General features: G+C 31.9%; 3 protein-coding genes across 5 annotated transcripts; 1 reads left to right on the top strand and 2 right to left on the bottom strand.

Moving 5' to 3' along the window:
* Positions 1 to 1,321: 1,321 nt before the first annotated feature.
* On the bottom strand, positions 1,322 to 4,055 carry LOC133312966 (GDP-L-galactose phosphorylase 2-like). Its single transcript, XM_061514263.1, has 5 exons — positions 3,944 to 4,055; positions 2,958 to 3,385; positions 2,601 to 2,786; positions 2,236 to 2,496; positions 1,322 to 1,663 (listed from the first exon to the last, which is right to left on the bottom strand). Exons 1-5 carry the CDS (start codon positions 4,053 to 4,055, stop codon positions 1,322 to 1,324), a joined length of 1,329 nt encoding a protein of 442 aa, XP_061370247.1.
* A 4,003-nt stretch (positions 4,056 to 8,058) lies between these two features.
* Positions 8,059 to 14,266, top strand: LOC133312942 (uncharacterized). 3 transcript variants are annotated; one of them, XM_061514232.1, is made up of 6 exons: positions 8,059 to 8,231; positions 8,388 to 8,499; positions 11,154 to 11,197; positions 11,303 to 11,420; positions 11,539 to 11,691; positions 13,849 to 14,266. In XM_061514232.1, the coding sequence occupies exons 2-6, from the start codon at positions 8,476 to 8,478 to the stop codon at positions 14,056 to 14,058; spliced, it is 549 nt and encodes a 182-aa protein (XP_061370216.1). In that variant the 5' UTR covers positions 8,059 to 8,231; positions 8,388 to 8,475; the 3' UTR covers positions 14,059 to 14,266. The 3 variants fall into 3 exon arrangements, with proteins under 3 accessions (XP_061370216.1, XP_061370218.1, XP_061370219.1); XM_061514234.1 differs by having other exon boundaries at positions 11,122 to 11,197; positions 13,849 to 14,265; XM_061514235.1 differs by having other exon boundaries at positions 8,217 to 8,231; positions 11,125 to 11,197; positions 13,849 to 14,265.
* Positions 13,857 to 17,737, bottom strand: LOC133312943 (probable calcium-binding protein CML18). Its single transcript, XM_061514236.1, has 2 exons — positions 17,073 to 17,737; positions 13,857 to 13,978 (listed from the first exon to the last, which is right to left on the bottom strand). Exon 1 carries the CDS (start codon positions 17,525 to 17,527, stop codon positions 17,105 to 17,107), a length of 423 nt encoding a protein of 140 aa, XP_061370220.1. The 5' UTR covers positions 17,528 to 17,737; the 3' UTR covers positions 13,857 to 13,978; positions 17,073 to 17,104.
* Positions 17,738 to 19,007: the final 1,270 nt, after the last annotated feature.

Genomic DNA, 19,007 nt, shown 5'->3' with positions numbered 1-19,007 from the left:
TAAGATGTATTTCTTTTCTTTTCTTTTTGGTAAAAATGTAAGATTTATTTCGTTCGTTCATATGTTTGTCCGTCAGTTCTTGGACTGTTTAATTGGACAATGAACTAGAGATTAAGTGGTTGGTTCACTGACGTGTCTATTTTATTATTACTATAATAATAATAAATAACTTATTAGTATCATTACAAAATTGAACCAAGCTAATCTAACTTTAATCTGCTTAACTTACTTATCAAGTTGACTAAGTCGAATCAACCAAATTTTTTATGAGCCAAAAGTTAATTTAACACTGTTTTAGTTTACTCTGTCCTATTGACTATTGAGTATTGACCAATGGATTGCACTTCACTTTGATGACTCTACCAATCACGTTTAAAATTTTGTCGAAGGTTTGAACATTTTAAACAGGTCTTAATTTTTTATTTTTTATTTAGTAGCCTGAAAGTGAAAAGCCCAGAAAAAAAAACAAAAACAAAATCAAAGACGAAACAGGTCTTAATTTAGAGAGTAAACATCTTTTTTGATCCCTGACAATATCTACGAAATCTTTTTTAGTCCCTGGTAATAAAAAAAGATCAAATTGGTCTCTAAAATTATGAAAAAAAGGTCACATTAGTCCTTATGTCAATTCCTCCATCACTAACGTAGCCCTTTTTACATACTGTTAGGGACCAATTTGGACCTTTTTTATTGTCAGGGACTAAAAAGAATTTCGTAAATATTGCCAGAGACCAAAAATGGTGTTTACTCTAATTTAGATATCCCAAAAACCCTCCATTTTTTACGGGTTGGCCTTATATATTGGGTTCTATCCCCCTTGCCACCTGTAATTGACTCAGGTTTATGAGATTGCCTCTGAATTAATTTAAAAAAGTTATCCTATTTTTAATTAGCCACTATAAAATTTTGTTATATGTTATTTATATCATTTTTTTTTTTACGGTATGGAGTGCAATTCGGGACTATATTTAGTCCTTAACATTCAAATATTATATCTTTAAAAACTATTTTTAAATTTTCATCCACAATTAACTATTCCACAGGTTTATTTTTATTTTTTTTCAATTTTGCATTTTGAGTCAAATTTTGTATAATAACATTTAAAATAAAAAACAATAAAAAAAAGTTTTGAATAGATGCCCAAATATTTTCGTCAATGGAAAAAAGAATAAACCCAGAGAAGATGCATGGTGAGATAGAAATTGAGCATCAAATCACTTGATATCAGTTCTACAGATAGCAGAAAAATCTATGACTATTCTATGTTCTATGAGACATATACACATGAGTATATTTTTCAGCCTCTATAGAAGCCATTTCTTTATTGTTGAACCAAGCAATCTCGAGGTAGTTGTTGTGAGGCTGCTTGAGGAGTAGTTGGTTCATAATTCTGAACCAATTCTTCCTTGATCATGTGATTCTCTTCTATATCTATTTCATGCAACCCTGCAGCATCGAGAATATAACCCTTCACCTCTTGGAACCTCTCTTCTGATAATGAAACCTCAGCAAGAAGTTTCCATGCGTATGCTTCAGATGCTTCATCATAATCCACCCTTCTCTTTAGCACTATGTGTCCACTAATCTCCCACACTGCTGGATTCACTTGAGCTTTAAGGATCTCTTGGCTTACTTCTCCAAGTGCTTGTCTCTCCGCAAAGCACTAGTCATACAAAGAAAGCAATCAAATTAAATTTTCTGCTGAGAAGAGTAAGAAAAAAAGTTTTAAGGGACTGTCATATTATTTTGTTTGGTTAAGTACTATCAAAGCACCCTTTTCTGTGTATTAACGAAGAGAAAATGTAGGAAGAAAGCATACACAACAAATTCCTAGACACCCCACGTAAAATTAACTCAAATTTTGGCAACAAAAAACTTGGGAATGAAGAATCATATCAGATGTACCAAAAATAAATAAAAAATATCAGTTAATGATTTAGAAGCAACCTAGGTTGTATAACCATACAGTTCCTTCTGCTAATGTGAAGCTTAAGTCTGTCCAGGGGGTCAAAATTTTATTACCAAAACAATTACACTTTTCAAGAAACCAACAAATATGATAGCACACTACACAAGTGCATTAATTTTTACCAGAGGAAGATTGTTATTCGTATATTAATAATTAATCTGAGTTGCATATATGTGACTATTCGAGTTAAAAACAAGGGACCAGGCATAAGAAGTCCATGCACAACATATCATAATAAAGAATAATGACATAAGAAAGAAAATCACCTGGGGAAATAGATATATCTTCTTCCCACAGTCAGAGATGAGAACATTGAAAGGGATGTTATTATTCTGAAGAAAAACAAGGGAGTTAGCAACAGTATCAGATAGATCTCGTATGTTATTTCCACCTTCAAAAACAAGTCCTCGAACTGGATAGTTCAAGAGCTGAGAAACAGAAACTCCTTGTGGACAATGCCCCTTATCTCCTGCTATTATCTGCCTTTGAGCCTTCTCAACTGGGAAGGGTGCTGCCAGGTAATAAGCCTATACCAGAGAATGAGTTAGCTAAGACTAAAAATACAGATAATACTATAATCTGAACCGTAAGAAATCACTTAACATGTCAAGAGATTTGAGAAAAAGCATACTTGGAAGTGTAGATGATTGATAGTGGCAAAAGCACCCAAGCTATTATAACCCAATCTGAAAAAGGGATCTGCAGCTTCTTTAGCCATATTCATTGCAAGCTGGAAGCTGTCATGATCAATCCTCTGAGGTAAGCAATCAAGGACACGAGGAATCAAAAGCACATGTCCATGCTCAATTGGGCTCACCTAAAAATATGAAAATTCAATCATTTATCAACCATTATTATAAGTCCCTATGGCTCCTGTAGATTAAAAGTATATTCAAAATTTCTAAAAGCATTATCCATTATACAGTTTTGGTGAAAAATTCAAACATTTTTACTTACATTTGTTAAAAAGAAAAGTGAATGTACTTACATTTATTGCAACAACATTGGGAGATCCTGATATCTTGTCAACCTGTGCATTGGACATAAAATGACTCTTGTTGTCATCGCTCTGCTTAAACATGAACAGCACCTCTTCCTGTCCAACTTTTGTGAAATTAAACTTGCTTTCATCAAAGGCCTGAAGAACCTGATCCACTCGGAACTCAGTTGGCCGTTTCTTCATGTGGCGCCCTTCATTCAGCTGAGCAATGAATCCATGTTGCCCAAGAATGATCTTTGTCTCGCAATTGGCCACATCATACCTGAAAAGTCCCCTGTTCATTCTATCCTCCCATTGTCCAAGCAACAAATTGTGGAGAAATGATATTTCAGAAACATCCTCCGATGATTCCACAATCCCGTCTTCCACAGGAACATCCCCATCTTTCTTGAACATATAAAGTGGAAGCTTTGACACTAAAACCACAAGATCAAATATACAAATTCATAAGTAAAATTTCCACAGACACATACACACATACAATATATTCTTATTGTTAGTTGAATTTTTATAAGGTCTGACACAAACGATTAACATAATAGATAATCATAATTCAACTTTGAATCAATAAAAAATCACATTTTCTATAAAGTTAAAGCTATTGAATGGTGTAAGAATCATATATACAGGGTATGATATTCCTATACGGAATAAGAAGTCTTACATCAAATCTTCGTTATTAATTTGTTTAACGGTTCAAATATCTAATAAATTAGAATTCTTAAATATAAGTAAGATCAAGAGTGCAACTTACTCTAGTGTAAAATGATTCTCACTTATATATATATTCAATAAAACCATGTATAATTCCAACTCCCCTGTCATCTTCTCATGCAGAATGAAATGGAATTACCCAAAAGAAAAAATAAGAACTTTATGATTACCCATTATTTAATTTTGATGAAAATGGCTTTGATGCAACAAAACATGAACTGGGTATCAACAAAATAAATAATAATAATAATAATAATAACCAGGTAAGCAGCAGGAGGAAAGGCAGTTACGGCCACAGCCTAAGGAACCCTTATCAGAATCATCTTCCTGGTAATTGGAAACCACAGTGGCAACCCTCTTAATGGTCAACATCTTCAGAACTCAACAACCCCGATTGAGATTTAGAGATACAAAAAAGAAAAAAAGAAAAAAAGAAAAAAGAATGTGTGTTTGTTTGTTAGTTAGTTGTGTAACTAACAATGCAAATGACAAACAGATAGAATGAATGATATATTGGGAAAAAGGGAACCTCCACCGGCAAGGAAGAGGAGGTCGGAGGGGGAACCGCCGGCGGAAGGAAGAGCGCCCCTACCACCGTGCGTGGAAGGGGTGCGGCTAGAAAAGGAAAAAAGGGAACGGTTATTATTGTTGTTGAGGATTATGGTGTGTGGGGTTTGAATGGGGTTGCGCTTAAAGAAGGTGCCACGGTTTTTTGCGGAATAAGCCGTGGTTGTCAACTCCGTGATTCTCTCAGTGTGTCTCTGTCTGGATCCTCCTCGTTTTTCTGAAGCGGTGGTGAAGGCTTAGTTGTTACTCAATAATACTCGTGGCTTCAATCTACGTACACAATCCTACCGTTCCTCCTCCTCCTCCTCCTTCTTTATATATATATATATAGGTTTCGTAAGGTCCTTTCCTCATCCACTTTTCCTTCTAACAAACTTTTAATTTGATCCTACCTGGCAACACTCTCTGAATAGGATTCCGAAACTTTCCGTATTTCTAAATAATAACATGTATTTAAAATTGTTATTTTTATATGCAATAGTTAGTAAAAGTGAAGAAAACGTACTTCAACTGTTTTATGGATTTATTATTTTTTTATGTTATACGACATAAATTTATTTTCTAAATTTAATCTGCTACCCCTCTTTTCATAAGACATAATACTGAATAACTCCTTCAATTCTAATCCATTCCTATTAATTTTGCAATTAAAATTTCTTATACGTGCATTACTTTTCGTCTCTCTTTTCCTAATAGGTTACTCTTAAAGTGAAGTAATTATTTTCCTAATAGGTTACTCTTATATATGTATATAACTCTTACAAATTATATTATGTACTTTCGGAAATATACTAGGTTACACTAAGAATTTTCTGGAGTATGTAGTATGATTTACAAAAATTTGTAAAAAATATTTATAAATGGATTCTTATATATATATATGGGTTTGCTTTTTCTGCAGTTACTGCAGATAAGTTATCTGCAGTAAGCCAATACGACATCATTTTAGGGCAGAAATCATGGTGTTTTTGTAATTTTAATTTATTTCAGGGTTATAATAGTCTTTATATTTATAATTTTTTAATATTTCAATACCAAAACGACGTCATTTTGAGAATAAATGCAAATAATTTATCTGCATTAACTGCAGAAACATTTTTCCCTATATATATATAGGGTTTGATGTTTGTCATTTTAAATGACATAAGTTAAGTCATTTTAAGAGAGATGGACACAAAAAATAAAAATCATGGGAGAGAAAGTGAGTGCTTTTTTTTTAATTTAAATTTTAAATATTCTTGTGTCTATCTCTCTCTTAAAATGACATAACTTTATGTCATTTAAAATGATAAACAATTTTCCCATATATATATGGGATAGGTTATTCTACTTACTCTTATTTTACCTACTCCTTCAAGATCGGTCGATTACAATCTCATCCAACGAAAAAATAAACTTTTTTCTTTCTTTCTTTCTCCTCACTTCCTCCCACACCTTTCTCACTTACTCTGCGATCAAGACCGAAAATAACAAGAAAATCGAACGTAAAACACATACGACTATCAATTAAAAAACCTCACTTATTTTGCCTATTCCTAAATAAAATATCTTTAAAATTAAAGATGACAGGAGAAAGAGTAACTGAAAATAATCCATCTAATTCTATAAATCCCAAATATGAGACAATCAAATTCAAACATGCTCATATTTTCTCTTTATAACGGGACCCACTCTTTTAAGGGAGTGTGGCAGGTAATTTTTTTATGCAACAAAAGCAGAAATATTTTTTTCCAAATAATAAACTCTAATCATTGTTATAATAAATTATTCTATTCACTTATTATAATGGGACCCACTCTTTCAAGTGAGTGTGGCAGGTAATTTTTTCGTGCAACAAAAGCAGAAATATTTTTTCGTCCAACAATAGCCGGCTCAAAGAGTCGAAGCTCGTGGGGATACCGGAGGGAGCCAACTCGTCTCAAAGAGATAATTGGGTTGGGTAACTCCAAAAAAAAAGGCCTGTTTGGATGGCTTTTTATAAGTCAAAAGTTACTTTTTTCAGAAAAAAAAAAATATTTCTACTAGAAAGTCTGTTTGGACATCTATTTTTTTAAAAAATAAATCGCAAAAAAATTAAAAACTTATTTTTTTAAAACCAAACAAAAAAACCAAAAAAAATAAGTCACGTAAAAAAATGAAAGTCAAAAGTTAAATATTGTTTTCAAAAATTAATTTTTTTAAAAAAATTTAAATAACTTTAACTTTTGTAAAAAATACTTTTAAAATAAGTAAGACATAATTTTTTTTTTTGACAATCTCAACCAAACATATCTTTTTTGGAGGTTACAAGGAATTGAACACAACACCCTACACTACACTCTTAACATATCTAAACCTAAATCCTTTATATCTATTAATTTTAAATTTTTAACTAAATAATAATTATAGAGATAGGTTATATTTGTCATTTTGTTTTTCTTACGATTAAATCAAAATCAAATTCTTGAGTTGTTTTGATTTTGATTTAATTATTGAGGAAATGATATACTTGTCACAAAAAAAGTTTATAACTTTTATAATTAACTTAATCATCATTGATTTCCGTCAATCTAACGGTTATAATTTATTGAAAATTATTGGGTCGTATTTATTAATTAATTATTAATTCTCATAAATTATAACCGTTAGATTGACGAAAATCAACGATGATTAAGTTGATTGTAAAGGTGATAAATTTTTTTAGTGGTAAGAATATCTTTATCTGATTATTGATTGTAATCTCAAAATTATATTATCTATTTATTTATTTTTTTCATTTTAAACACGTGACACTGAACCTAGAGTCGCAATTGGCAAGGTCACAAATTGCAGTTGGTGATTCTTCTGGTTAGGGCTCTGCAAAAAAACTGGTTCAGTTGATTTGCCCTGACCAAGGTAGTCAAAATCAGGATTTTACCTAAATCAGAAAGGGAATAAAAAATCGTAAATCATAAAATCGTAATACAAATTGTAGATTTTACCTACACTCTAAAATTAAATTTTTATATACATATGCTTATGTATAAAAAAAATTAAGAAAAATAGACTATCTGCCACCATCCTTATACATTTGCATACAATTGTCACACTCTAAAGGTGTAACCTAATAAATCATTCAAGTTATTATCATCGGAGACATTCTGTTCTACGTGATTTTCAACTACATCATTCAAAATTGTCTTCGTCTAAACTTTCATCATGAGACAAAGTTCTTTCATTTTCCACAAATTCATTCATCTTCGGATGAAACATCAGCAATGTTATATTCAACAATATTTCTAACTTGCTTAACATCATTCCAATAGTTAAAATCGAGACTTAAGTAAAATGTCTAAATCAAGATTTTATATTGGAAATGATTTTAAGTGAAATCTAAATCGTTTTAGCAAAAATAAATCGTTAAAATCAGGATTTTAAGATTTAAATTCAGATTTTAACTACTATGGCCCTGACTCATAAATACCCTTTTTTTTGAACTGAATTTAAATATTGATTCACTTATATTTGAGTCAATTTTTGAACTGACTTGTTTTAATAATTAAGTCATTGACTCAAATTTGACCCAGACCCATTTTGTAAAAACAAAAAACAAAAAACCACGCGAAAGCAATTTGGGTATTAGGTTATGGAAATGGATCCTCTCATGTGTAATTGAACATGATCATGTCATGTGGTAGAATCTTAACTATTAATAATTAAATCAACAATGATGATGGTGTAATTTTCTATCATTATATTTTTTCTTTATTTTCCTTTATCACCATTAATTCAATAATGTATGATTATAATTGCGCGGCATAAATGGTCATGTTAATTATCACGTATGAGATATTCACTCGATTAGGTTCTCTCTTCTTCCGATCTCTCTTCGTCGTTCATTTAGTGAGTAAAAAGCTACCCTCGATTCAGATAATCTGGCATGAGAACAAACCTGTCTTAACCCTCGATTTCCACTCTCTCTCCTCCACTCTCGCCACCGCCGGCGCCGATTTCGACATTAAGGTCATTCTTTCTTTATTCTCATCGGTTAGGGTAAATCATTGTGAATTTTCCTTCAGCATCGTTGAGTTGATTGTGAAATAAAGATAACATTGAAACAACGAAGGAATGCCTCGTGATTTGTTACACTAACATGTGATTCGTCTTCTATTTTCACAGTTTTGGTCAATAAAACCAGCAGGAACACAGAAGAAGCTACCCGTAGTTACCTATCTTAGTAGCCTGTCTCACCATACTACTGCAGTGAATGTTATTCGTTTCTCTTCTTCTGGTAAGGGCATTTTATTTGTGTTTTTAAGAATTTTTTTTTTTTTTTTGTGTTTTAATCTCTATTTAACGTTTAATTATTAATTTTATTTTGTGTCTATTGCAAGATATATTTTGCGGAATGTAAGGATTTTATAGAATATGACGATCAGTGTTAGTGTCAAGAGAATTCGATGGGAGCTTGAATAGAAGGGGAATTTAAATTGTGAGAAAATTAATAATAAGATTTACTCGTTCTAAAAAGTTTAGCATTCTTGCCATTATAGATGATAAGAGTTCTTCTATGGGTGTAAGTGTAATAATATTTGATGCACAGAATGAGATTGGGGAAGAGAATACTAAGCAATGGCTTCATGAACATCCTTTTATGCTGCTAGAGTTTGTTGCTGTTACACCCTTGGTTTTACGCTTTTATGTCCAGAACTTGTTGCATTGTTGATTGTTTTTTCAATGATATTATGTATGTGCCAGAAACTTATAACCTGGCTATTTATGTCCCTTGGTTTGCTTTCTTTTTGTCCTTTCATCTCAATCATAACCTTATCACCGATCATATATTTATGGTTGAGTTCCACATCTGATCCTTGGTGTAATTAGTGAATTTAGTGTATGTGCAGGGTCACTCACGTGAAGGAAAGTTTCCATGTTGAACCAATATTTTCGTAGTTAAGAATCTGCTGGTTGAACGATTAAATTTGTTGGTGATACGATATGCATTTGTTCTGTTTGTGTTCTAAGATTAAATTATTACTGATCTCATCGGCTAAGGTATATCATGTTGGGAAACTCATTGAATCATAAAGGTGTGCATGACAACTATTTTGGTCTCTGATACTGTTTATGGAGAGAAATTTTTTATTTATGTGCTTAAGTGTTCAAGGGAAAATAACACAATTTATTACTATTCCCTACGAGAGAGAAAATGTATTTAAAAAATAATATAATTAATAAATAGTGTGTATTTAATCTGATAAAACATTCTATGATATGTGTTTTTTATAATAATATGTCAGGGAATTTTTTTTTCTTATTTCTATCCATTTGTGTTTATGGGCTACCAGTTCATTCCCTAGCACATTGATTTACCACAAAATGGCCTCTATTGTGGCAGCTTCGACGAATAGACGTGTTGCGTCACTCTAGTTGTGGCTTCATGGCACAATTCGCTATTGATGTGCTATAGCAGCCCAATAATGCGCTATTTACTGCTAGACTGCTATGAAAACTGGTTTATTTTCAGGGAAAAATTCAAAAAAAAAACCCTTTGTTTTGCTTGAATCACTTACCCTCCTATATTTTTTTAATTACTTACTGCCTATGGTTTTTTCCATCCAAACTCATTCTTAGCACCATTAGAAAATTAACTAGTCTGTCTATTTTACCCTTCATGGAAGAAGAAAATAGATTGATGAAAAAAGAAAAAATAAGACAAAATATGATAATAACTTAAAATACTTACAGAAAAAAATAAAAGTAAAAAAAAAATAGAAGAAAAAAAGTCCAAATATGTCTAAATCAAAAATAAGAAAATTGACTCAGGACAAGAAAACAAAAGATAAGATCAAATATATTAAAAAATTTATTTCTCTATTTTATTTTTTGATGATGGTGTTTTTTTTCTATGATGTTGTTACTCGTGCTGCTGTTTTTTTAATGAAGATGTTTTTAACTCTCTTTTTTCTGTCTTTGATATCTAAGGCTTCCTTCTTTTTTTATGATGGTGTTTTTTTTTATTTTTTTATTTGAAGTTGTTATATGTGTGTTATATATCTATATATCAGGTACATGCATAGGACTCTGTTACCCACTATAGTTTTTTTGGGGTTCTACCCACATTTGATAACTATGCCTGTTTTACCAAACATTATTTCTAACTATTTATGTTCTACAGGCTAGAAATAAAGGAAAAAAAAGTTTTTGGGAAAGTTATCATTCACACCCTAAGTGTCTCAGGACTCTATTGTAGTATAAATTTGTTTTGAATGAATGAATCATACAGGTTTTCCCTCTCATTCTTTATTTGGTATGGTTTTTAGGATTTCTCTCCAATTTTTGTGGGATTAAAGGCCCATGGGTTGATCCTAGCACACAGGGATTTGTGGGCCAAAACATGGGCTTTTACCTTTGTGGGCTTTTTTAGCGCTGGCCCATGTAGGCTTCGGCTTAGTGGGGGTGAGATGGTTTGTATTGACAGCTCTAGCAACCAGCTCTGTGCTACTCCATTGCTCGAGCCTCTAGACAATGGTGCTGCCTAGTAAGCATAGTCCCTCCCTCGTATATGTTTTGGCCCTTTTCAACCATGTGTCGTGTGTAATTGTGCATTGCTCCTTGACAATGGAGATATTGGTGTCATTGTAGACCAGTAGCAATATGCCAGTCTTTGTCTTTCATATTTTATTCTTATTTAGTTGCTGAAATTATACGGCTTATTTTAATTTTGGAAGATTGCTTAATAAAAATGGGGGAAAACACACACACTCAGTCTTATTGCCTCTGATTTCCATTTTTGCTCTTGAATTTTATGTGCTTTGTTTGTTATGTGTTCAATCTGTATTAGCAGTGTCATTTGTTGTATTATGAAGAAATTCAATTCTGTAATTGTCTGTTTGTATTGACTTTGTTGCAGTAGTTAAGGAGAGGTTTTCGTTCTTTTTGTAGTTGCCGCCGTTGCTCTCACTCTCTGGTTCCTTGCAGATGAAAATGTATGCCTCTGCTTTTTCCTTCTTCTTTTTTCAAAATGAATACGCATATTTCAAATGAATCTTTCTCTATTGTGATATAGTTGATGTTTAATGATGTTGTCATAGCTTAGAGGCCAATGCTGGTGTGCTCACGAATTTCGAGGTCCTTGATTTCTTACGAGCTAAAGGAGCTTCAGAAGATCCAAATAGAGTTATTGCCAAAGTAGCACAGTCTGAATACAAGGTTAGGTTTGTTATTCTACTGAGATGATAACCCATTTTTTTATAGGTATTTTCAGTTTTTGATAGTTGGTAATACTATTAAGTTTTTTTGGTAGATGACTGTGGTGCATCTCTAACAGGTTTATGATTATCTGGTTAACACTGCTGCCGCTGATCTAACAAGAGAGAACATCAACGAGTTCTTGACAGGTGTTAAACAGCATGACCTGGCAAAAGCTGAGATTCTGAACATATTGAACATTAGGCCAGTTGCTTCCGTTGGAATATACCCTGTAAGTATCAAAATTATGTTTTTCTTTTTATTTCCCTCCTTAGTTGGGGTTTAATGAGTATTTAGTTAGATGTTGTCTTAGTTCTGCATTTTTTTCCTCTTTTATCAGTCTTTAGCTTTGAAGCATTGGGTTTGGAACTGTGGTAAACTGGTTACTGTAACATATAAGCAACAAAAAAATTTCTTAGAATTAATAGGTATTATAGCATAATTCCTATTTTTTTAATTACTAAAAAAATTATGTTGCTCTGAATTTATCAAAATACAGTTAATATATAAGAAACTGTTATAGGTAGGATCAACAAGTTTGGATACATAATACCTTCATTTTTAAGAACTTTTAATGGGAAAAAAAAGAAAAAGTAATTGGTTGTCCCTCAATTCATAACTCAAGGCTTTTAACCAATTCAATTTTGAATTGTTTACTACCCATTTATATTTGTTGTCAATTCTTGAATTGCTTTTTAAGGGAGTCCAGATATGATATCTCAGTTGAAAGCATTTAGACAATTATGCTTTACTTTTACTTTCTCAGGTCCAAAGAAGTGGATTAACTTGTATATACACACCTGTAGAAGCAAAATTTAGTTAGCATAGGTGATGACCAAATCTTCAAGAAGCAATAACCAATCTATGAAGTTTTTCAGTTTCTTTTATTGTGCCACCTTCTTGAACTTTTGCTTACCACAAGCTTTGCTCATTTGACCGTAGCAAAATAAGGGGCGACCAAAATTTTCTTAACTACAAATCAATATTCAAAGCATAATTTAACCTTCCTATACACTGAGTAGGCATTGAAAAAAGCTGATATCATTATAGCCTAGCTTTGTTGTTTAATCAGTTAAAAAAACTAATGGTACTTTTAGCTTACATTTTGTGCCAAAGTTACAAGAATAATTAAGCAAGTTAAACATGATTTCCTCTTATTTTTTATATATGAAAAAATAAATAATGACTTCTTTATTTGATTTTAGAATGGTCACTCTGCAATCTCTGCTGTCTGCAGTCTGCAGTCTGCACATAAGTACATTCAGACCAAGTAATCTATGGCCCTAAAAAAAGCAGTTTATGGTTGGTCTAATTGGTGGTCGACTATATTTGAGTGGATCAAAATATCCTCCATACTTGATTTCTGTTCTAAAAGCATTTAGAAGTTATGCTGCCAGGATCCCTTGCATCGTTTTCTATTTCAAACAATCTTGATTTCTTTGCCTCATGATGTTATGGTATCACCAATTTTAAGTCTTTGAATTTTATTGTTCAACACTAACTCAGAAATTATTTTCACAACTATACATTGTAATTGATTTTGTGGATAAGATCACTGATATATATGAGATGGAGCATTTGTTACTGGTTTTTAGGTTGGTCTCTTGTTTGTAACCACTAAGCAGTTTTGCTTAGAGATATCGAGAAATTTAGCCATTACTTAAAACTCTGAAGGCTTGGGCTTGGGCTTGGGCTTGGGCCATTGGGGATAACGACTTTTGTAGACGTGTTCATAATTTTTCTGCAAATTCTGCTGTATTTTGCTTAATCAATCTTGGTATCTTACAGCTCTTAGAGATTGCCATTCTTCATGAGCAATATGGGCTGTTAACTATCTTCATATTTGCGTTCTAGAGTGACTTAGGCTGATTATCATTCTTTTTTGTAAAATGTGCATTTGGGGTATGTCAATTCCTTATTGGTTGTGTTTGTCTTGGACTTGTATATGGAGGCCGGGATCGTCAGGTTTGCGAATCTGCAATGTTACCTACTATTTATGTAAAAATAGCTGTGCATGAATTATGTTGTAAGTTGTAACAGTCCTCTAAAACATATCATTCCTTGCAATTATTGTAAATTATCATATTATTAGAAAAGATTATTAGTATCATAGATTAATAGACGCTATTTCAGACAAAAACAGTTCTGTAATTCAATTCAGAAATAATGTTCTGTTCTTTTTCGTTCAAGTGATTATTAAAACCAAGATAGTAGTGTGCTTGTGTCATGTTTGATAATAATTTTCTGCTAAGAATCTTGCTATCTCTATTTCTAGATCTTGATCTCTCCGATTCTAGGTTAACCTATAAGACTTTGTGTCTATTTTAGTTTATGCTTATATAGCTGGCCTTGCGTAATTGTAATCAATTTGTTCATTTTTATTTCACAGATCTTAGAGAATTGTGAGGAACGTTTCCCAGATGAAGAGGTCACTGAAATGGTAGAGCTGGTGAAGAAAACAATGCCGCCACCGCCTGTGAAAATGAAGCCGGAAGAAATCACAAAGGGTAATGAAGAAACTGCAACAGCGAAACATGAAAAAGGTAATGAGAATAGTCAAGACCAAAATGAAGGTGGAGAACAAATGGAAACAAGTTGAGATCCTAGTTGTAACCGTAGTATGTATTTTATGAGTAGCGCAAGAGGACCTCAAGGAGTAGTTGGATAGTAATTTTATTTTATAACTTGTAGTTTTTCCCAATTTTTTAATAATATTATATTTTATTATTTGCTTTTTTTTTTTGGTACAAAATTATATCTCACTTTCCTTATGTTCTGGTCAAATTAGGTCCATTTGAAATTTTCTTCTTCACGATGTATAACAATTTCTGCAATAAAATTTTAATTTGTGCATGATGCAGAATGATAATTATTTTAGGCAATAACAATTGTTCTATTTATTTAATAAATTAAGAGTTTAATTTTTTTTTATATTATAGAAAATAATTTATGCACATTATAGTGGGGTTATGTGAGGAAAAGGAAAAGGAAAAGGAAATATGAATTCAACATATTTTATATAGTTTTTTTTTTTTTGGTACATCCATATTTTATATAGTTTTATCTTCTATAATATAAGAAATTGTAAACTCATAAATTAATTGATAAAAACTTTCAATTTTGTGATTAGGGAGTCTGAGTAATTATGAATGGGATTATTTTTACAAGGGTTCTAACAATCTAAAATTAAAAATATAAGAATAAAATATTGTTATATATATATATATATATATATATATATATATATATATATATATATATATATATATTATCCGGCATCTGATAGTCAATGGTCGCTGATTTATTAGGATTCGAATCGGGTAGATGCACATGACAGCATATATAGTTATGAAATCCCAAAGCGACCGATCCAACGGATTGACTTTGAACCCAGCTCAAATTATTTGAGACTTGTAACTACTACCGTTACATCGACAATTTTAATTTAACATGATATTTTTAATTTTATATTTATTATACATTATTATATAAATTAAATTTAACCTATTCAATTAGTGATTTGCTGGTTGATTCAATGAAATATGGTATTTTTAATTTTATATTTATTATATATTATCATATAAGTTAAATTTAATCAATTTAATGAATGACTCATTAGTTGAACCAATAATCACAATCTGCGTTTAATAATATTGGCTGCATATCTAAAATTCGAACTCGAGAATCGGGACTACTAGTTAACTTAAAATAATTCCCCATGAGTTGATTCACGTTGTTTATTGATAAAATAATCATTTTTAAAAATAATGAACATTTGAAATAAATAACGGTCTTTTCGTTAGTTTTACACTCCTAGTTGTTCTTCTAATTAATTTTCCCCATATAAATAGTGTCGAAACTATTTTATGTATCATGAGTTAAATTTATCTACATTTTGCATTCAACACAAAGAGAATTAAATTTCTGAGGTTTCTTTTCCGTTAATATTATGGTAAGAAAAAGTATAAAATGGAATAATTATTAATTGTATTTAAATCAATGTCATCCTCTGACATTACATTACATTGTCAATGATCCACTCTGAGTTTCATTAGAAATGGATTTTGCATCAAGATAAATGATATAAAAAAGAAAAACTATTGATTAGTAACTAAATGGTTAATTAATATCCTTCACATGATTTCATGTGACATAAGATAATTCACTTTATATGTCATTTTGTATTTGAAGCATATTTTTTTCATGTTGCACGAATAAAAACATAGCTCATCGCATCCATAAAAAATCATGCCATTTATTTTTAATTTGATAGGCCCCGCATGTCTTTATCTCTATAGGAGAGGATATATATAGACTTAGTAACTATTTGGATCATTTTTTATTTTTAAGCTTGTTATGGATATGAATATCATATCCCAACTACCTACTAGAATATCTGGTGAGATATGGAATCAGCAACATCTCAACAACTCCAAACAGCCAAAGGATATAAGATAAGGATCACATCCCAACAGAAGGAGGTTGAATCCTACTACGATTGGGGAATCTCAAAAGGCACAAGCCTAGGAAGATAATCCTATAAATAAGAGCCTAAGGACCCCAGGTAAACACTCAGAACTCATTTATTACTTCTGCCCACACTGTGCACACACTCACCCCTCCTATTGCTTGTGCGCAGTGATTGGGACCTCGGCTGTAAGCCTAGTATACACTTGATATACACTATCTCTGAGCGCATACCTTACGGTATAGCAATACGGTCTATCCAGGACCGAACAAAGCTAGAAGGTATTTATAAACAGAAGATACATTAAATAAGTTTTGAGAAAAGTTCTTATAATGAATTTTTTTTATAATAATAAAAAAATTCAAAAGCTCCTGGAATGAGCTCTTTTTTAAACTCTTATCAACTTTTCTTGAATTGAGTACTTTTTTTAAAAAAAAAAATTATAGAGATAAAGAGAGTATTTTCTTGAAATATGTGTTTTTAAACTAAATTTTTTACTTAATCATTAAATAAATTTATTTATTTTAGATTTAGCTTATAAATAGCTTCTAACTAAAAAAAGAAAATTCAAATCTTTCTTCAATATCACAGTTAATCTATATACTATAACTCTAATTTTTTTATTTATTATATATATATATATATAATGAATTTATATCTTATAAGAATAATAAATTTTATTTTATTATTGATGATAGATTTACCTGTTTTTAATTGCTCTAATTTACTAATCACATGATTAATTAGATTGAAGTAAAATTAAGAAAAAAAGTCTTATACATAATTTTAACGGTTAATTTTATTTGTATCTAACCTTGACAGAGATCTAAGCATTAGGTGATAAGGTTTAATTTAACACTTATTTCAGTAAATTGATCTTATGTTCGTCAATATGATCGTGAGAAGATTTTAAATATTTATGTTCATCGTCTTATCATTTTCAATTCTAATATTTTTTTCTCTGTTATTCCTATTCACCATTAATATTAGGATATTTTCATATGATATGATGATGTTAAACACATCACATTATATACTATATATAAATATAAAATGAAACTTCAACGAAAATTTTCTATGTTCATCTATGGAATTATAATAAAATGTGCCGATAATGAATGACACAACCGAGTCAAACCACTCACTTGGTAACAGTTTAACCGTGAGCGAGTGCTAGCTAGGAGCGAGTCATCATCTTCTTGAACTCTTCGAAATTGACGTTGCCGTCGCCGTCGGCGTCCACGTTGCTGATCATCCTCTTGCAATCGTTGAGGGAGCATTTCTCCCCCAACTTGCGCATCACCGCGTGCAACTCCCTCGCCGAGATCACTCCGTTCTTGTCGAGATCATACATCTCGAACGCCTCCCGGAGCTCCTCCTTGGCGTCGACGCCGCCACCGGTGCAGTGAAAGTCGCCGAACTCCTTGAGATCAATGTAGCCGTCGCCGTTCTGGTCAAGCTCCGCCATCATTCTTCTGACCTCCTCCAACGTCGTCTTGGATCCGAGCGCCGCCATCACATCCTTGAGCTCCGCGCACGAGATCTTGCCATCACCGTTCTTATCGAACTTGTCGAAGATCTTGCGCACCTCTTCGTCCATGGCGTCACTCGGAGAAACAAAAAAAAGGAGAAAGTTCAGTTTAGTTCATTTCACTTGGGTTGGTTTATGTGACACAAGGCCCTTTATATAAAGCGCGATCCACTCACGCAACGCGTTTTTTTTTTGACATTACAGGAAATCGAACCGCACACCTAATACACCCTAAACACACCTAACACCACTAGGCTATCCCTAGTGGTGCCACTCACGCAACGCGTTAATTAGGGAAAACAGAGATTATCTAAGAGGCAAACGCGTTTTTCAGTGTAGCGAAAGTGTGAAGTTTGTTGAAAGCTAAAGAAGGTAGTTATTGTCCACACGAAATTCGGACGCGTGTTCCGTTACGATTGAGTGCACGAGATATCATTGGTACGGTTAACTTTCCTTCCACATTTCGTGACTATGGTAAATGCTGGCTCCAAATACACCAAATGCTCTTGTGAAAAAACATATCTAGTGTCTGGTAAAAGATTTATTTTAGGATTGATAGAAAAGTGTAACTTAATATTGAAAAATATCATGTTTGGTTTAGGTTTTTTGAAAAAAAAAATACTAGACAAATAGGATAGATGAAGAAATGACTTTTGTGTTAATTTTTAGATGAAATTTACTATTACAGAATACCACGTGAGATGTGGTATTTTGAGATAACTGGGGAAGTGAAAAAACAGGTGCGAAGTTTCTCCCGAACATAGATTTTGCAAATTTAAATAAATTTTCCTGGAAATATTTCGGTCAACCAAATAACTTTTTTTACATTTTCCTACCAAACTCACTTTCCAAACATTTCCCTAGTAATTACATTTTCCTAGTATTCAAAAAATTTCTCCTCAACCAAACACCTCTAAGTGTATGCTTCTAAAAACTAATCATTGTTGCAATTTATCAAAGGGGTTTCTATTTGTCAATTAACATGATACAATAAAATTTTTACACACACAATATTTTATGAGGTTCATTGTTTTTGAAGAAAAAAAAGAAATAATTACGGCACGCAAAACAAATATCTATAATATTACACAATCACTTTTTTTACTGTTATAAAAACCCTTTATCAAAACATTGAATGTTTAGTGTAGGATATAAAATTGGCGGTGATTATTAATGGTATAGTAGGAGTTGGAACTTTATGAGTAGGTCCCTGTTGTTCTAGAAGTGAATTGTATCATCCACATGGTCACATTGAATTGTCGTATTCTTTAGCTTTCTTTGTCACGAGTCAGGATATCGTACATGATCGGTAAAGCTTTTTTTATAAAGGAAAATATACATTTTCTTTTGGAACATTGATCGTACTCTTCTTTTATAAGAATAATATACCTAAATCTCACACCTTTAAAAGTATACTATTGTCACGGCGACATAGTTGCTGAGGTACTCAATTATATGGACCGGACACGTGGCACTTTCTTAGTAGTTGGAAAAATCTAGGAGATCTGATTGTCCAAAGTAGCTACCTTACGTAGCAACTTTGGATTGG

The sequence above is a fragment of the Gastrolobium bilobum genome, unplaced genomic scaffold, assembly GCF_033153095.1.
Source record: "Gastrolobium bilobum isolate Gb01-03AN ecotype WA unplaced genomic scaffold, APGP_CSIRO_Gbil_v1 utg918, whole genome shotgun sequence".
Taxonomy (NCBI): Eukaryota; Viridiplantae; Streptophyta; class Magnoliopsida; order Fabales; family Fabaceae; genus Gastrolobium; species Gastrolobium bilobum.
This window is presented reverse-complemented; position numbering and strand designations above follow the sequence as displayed.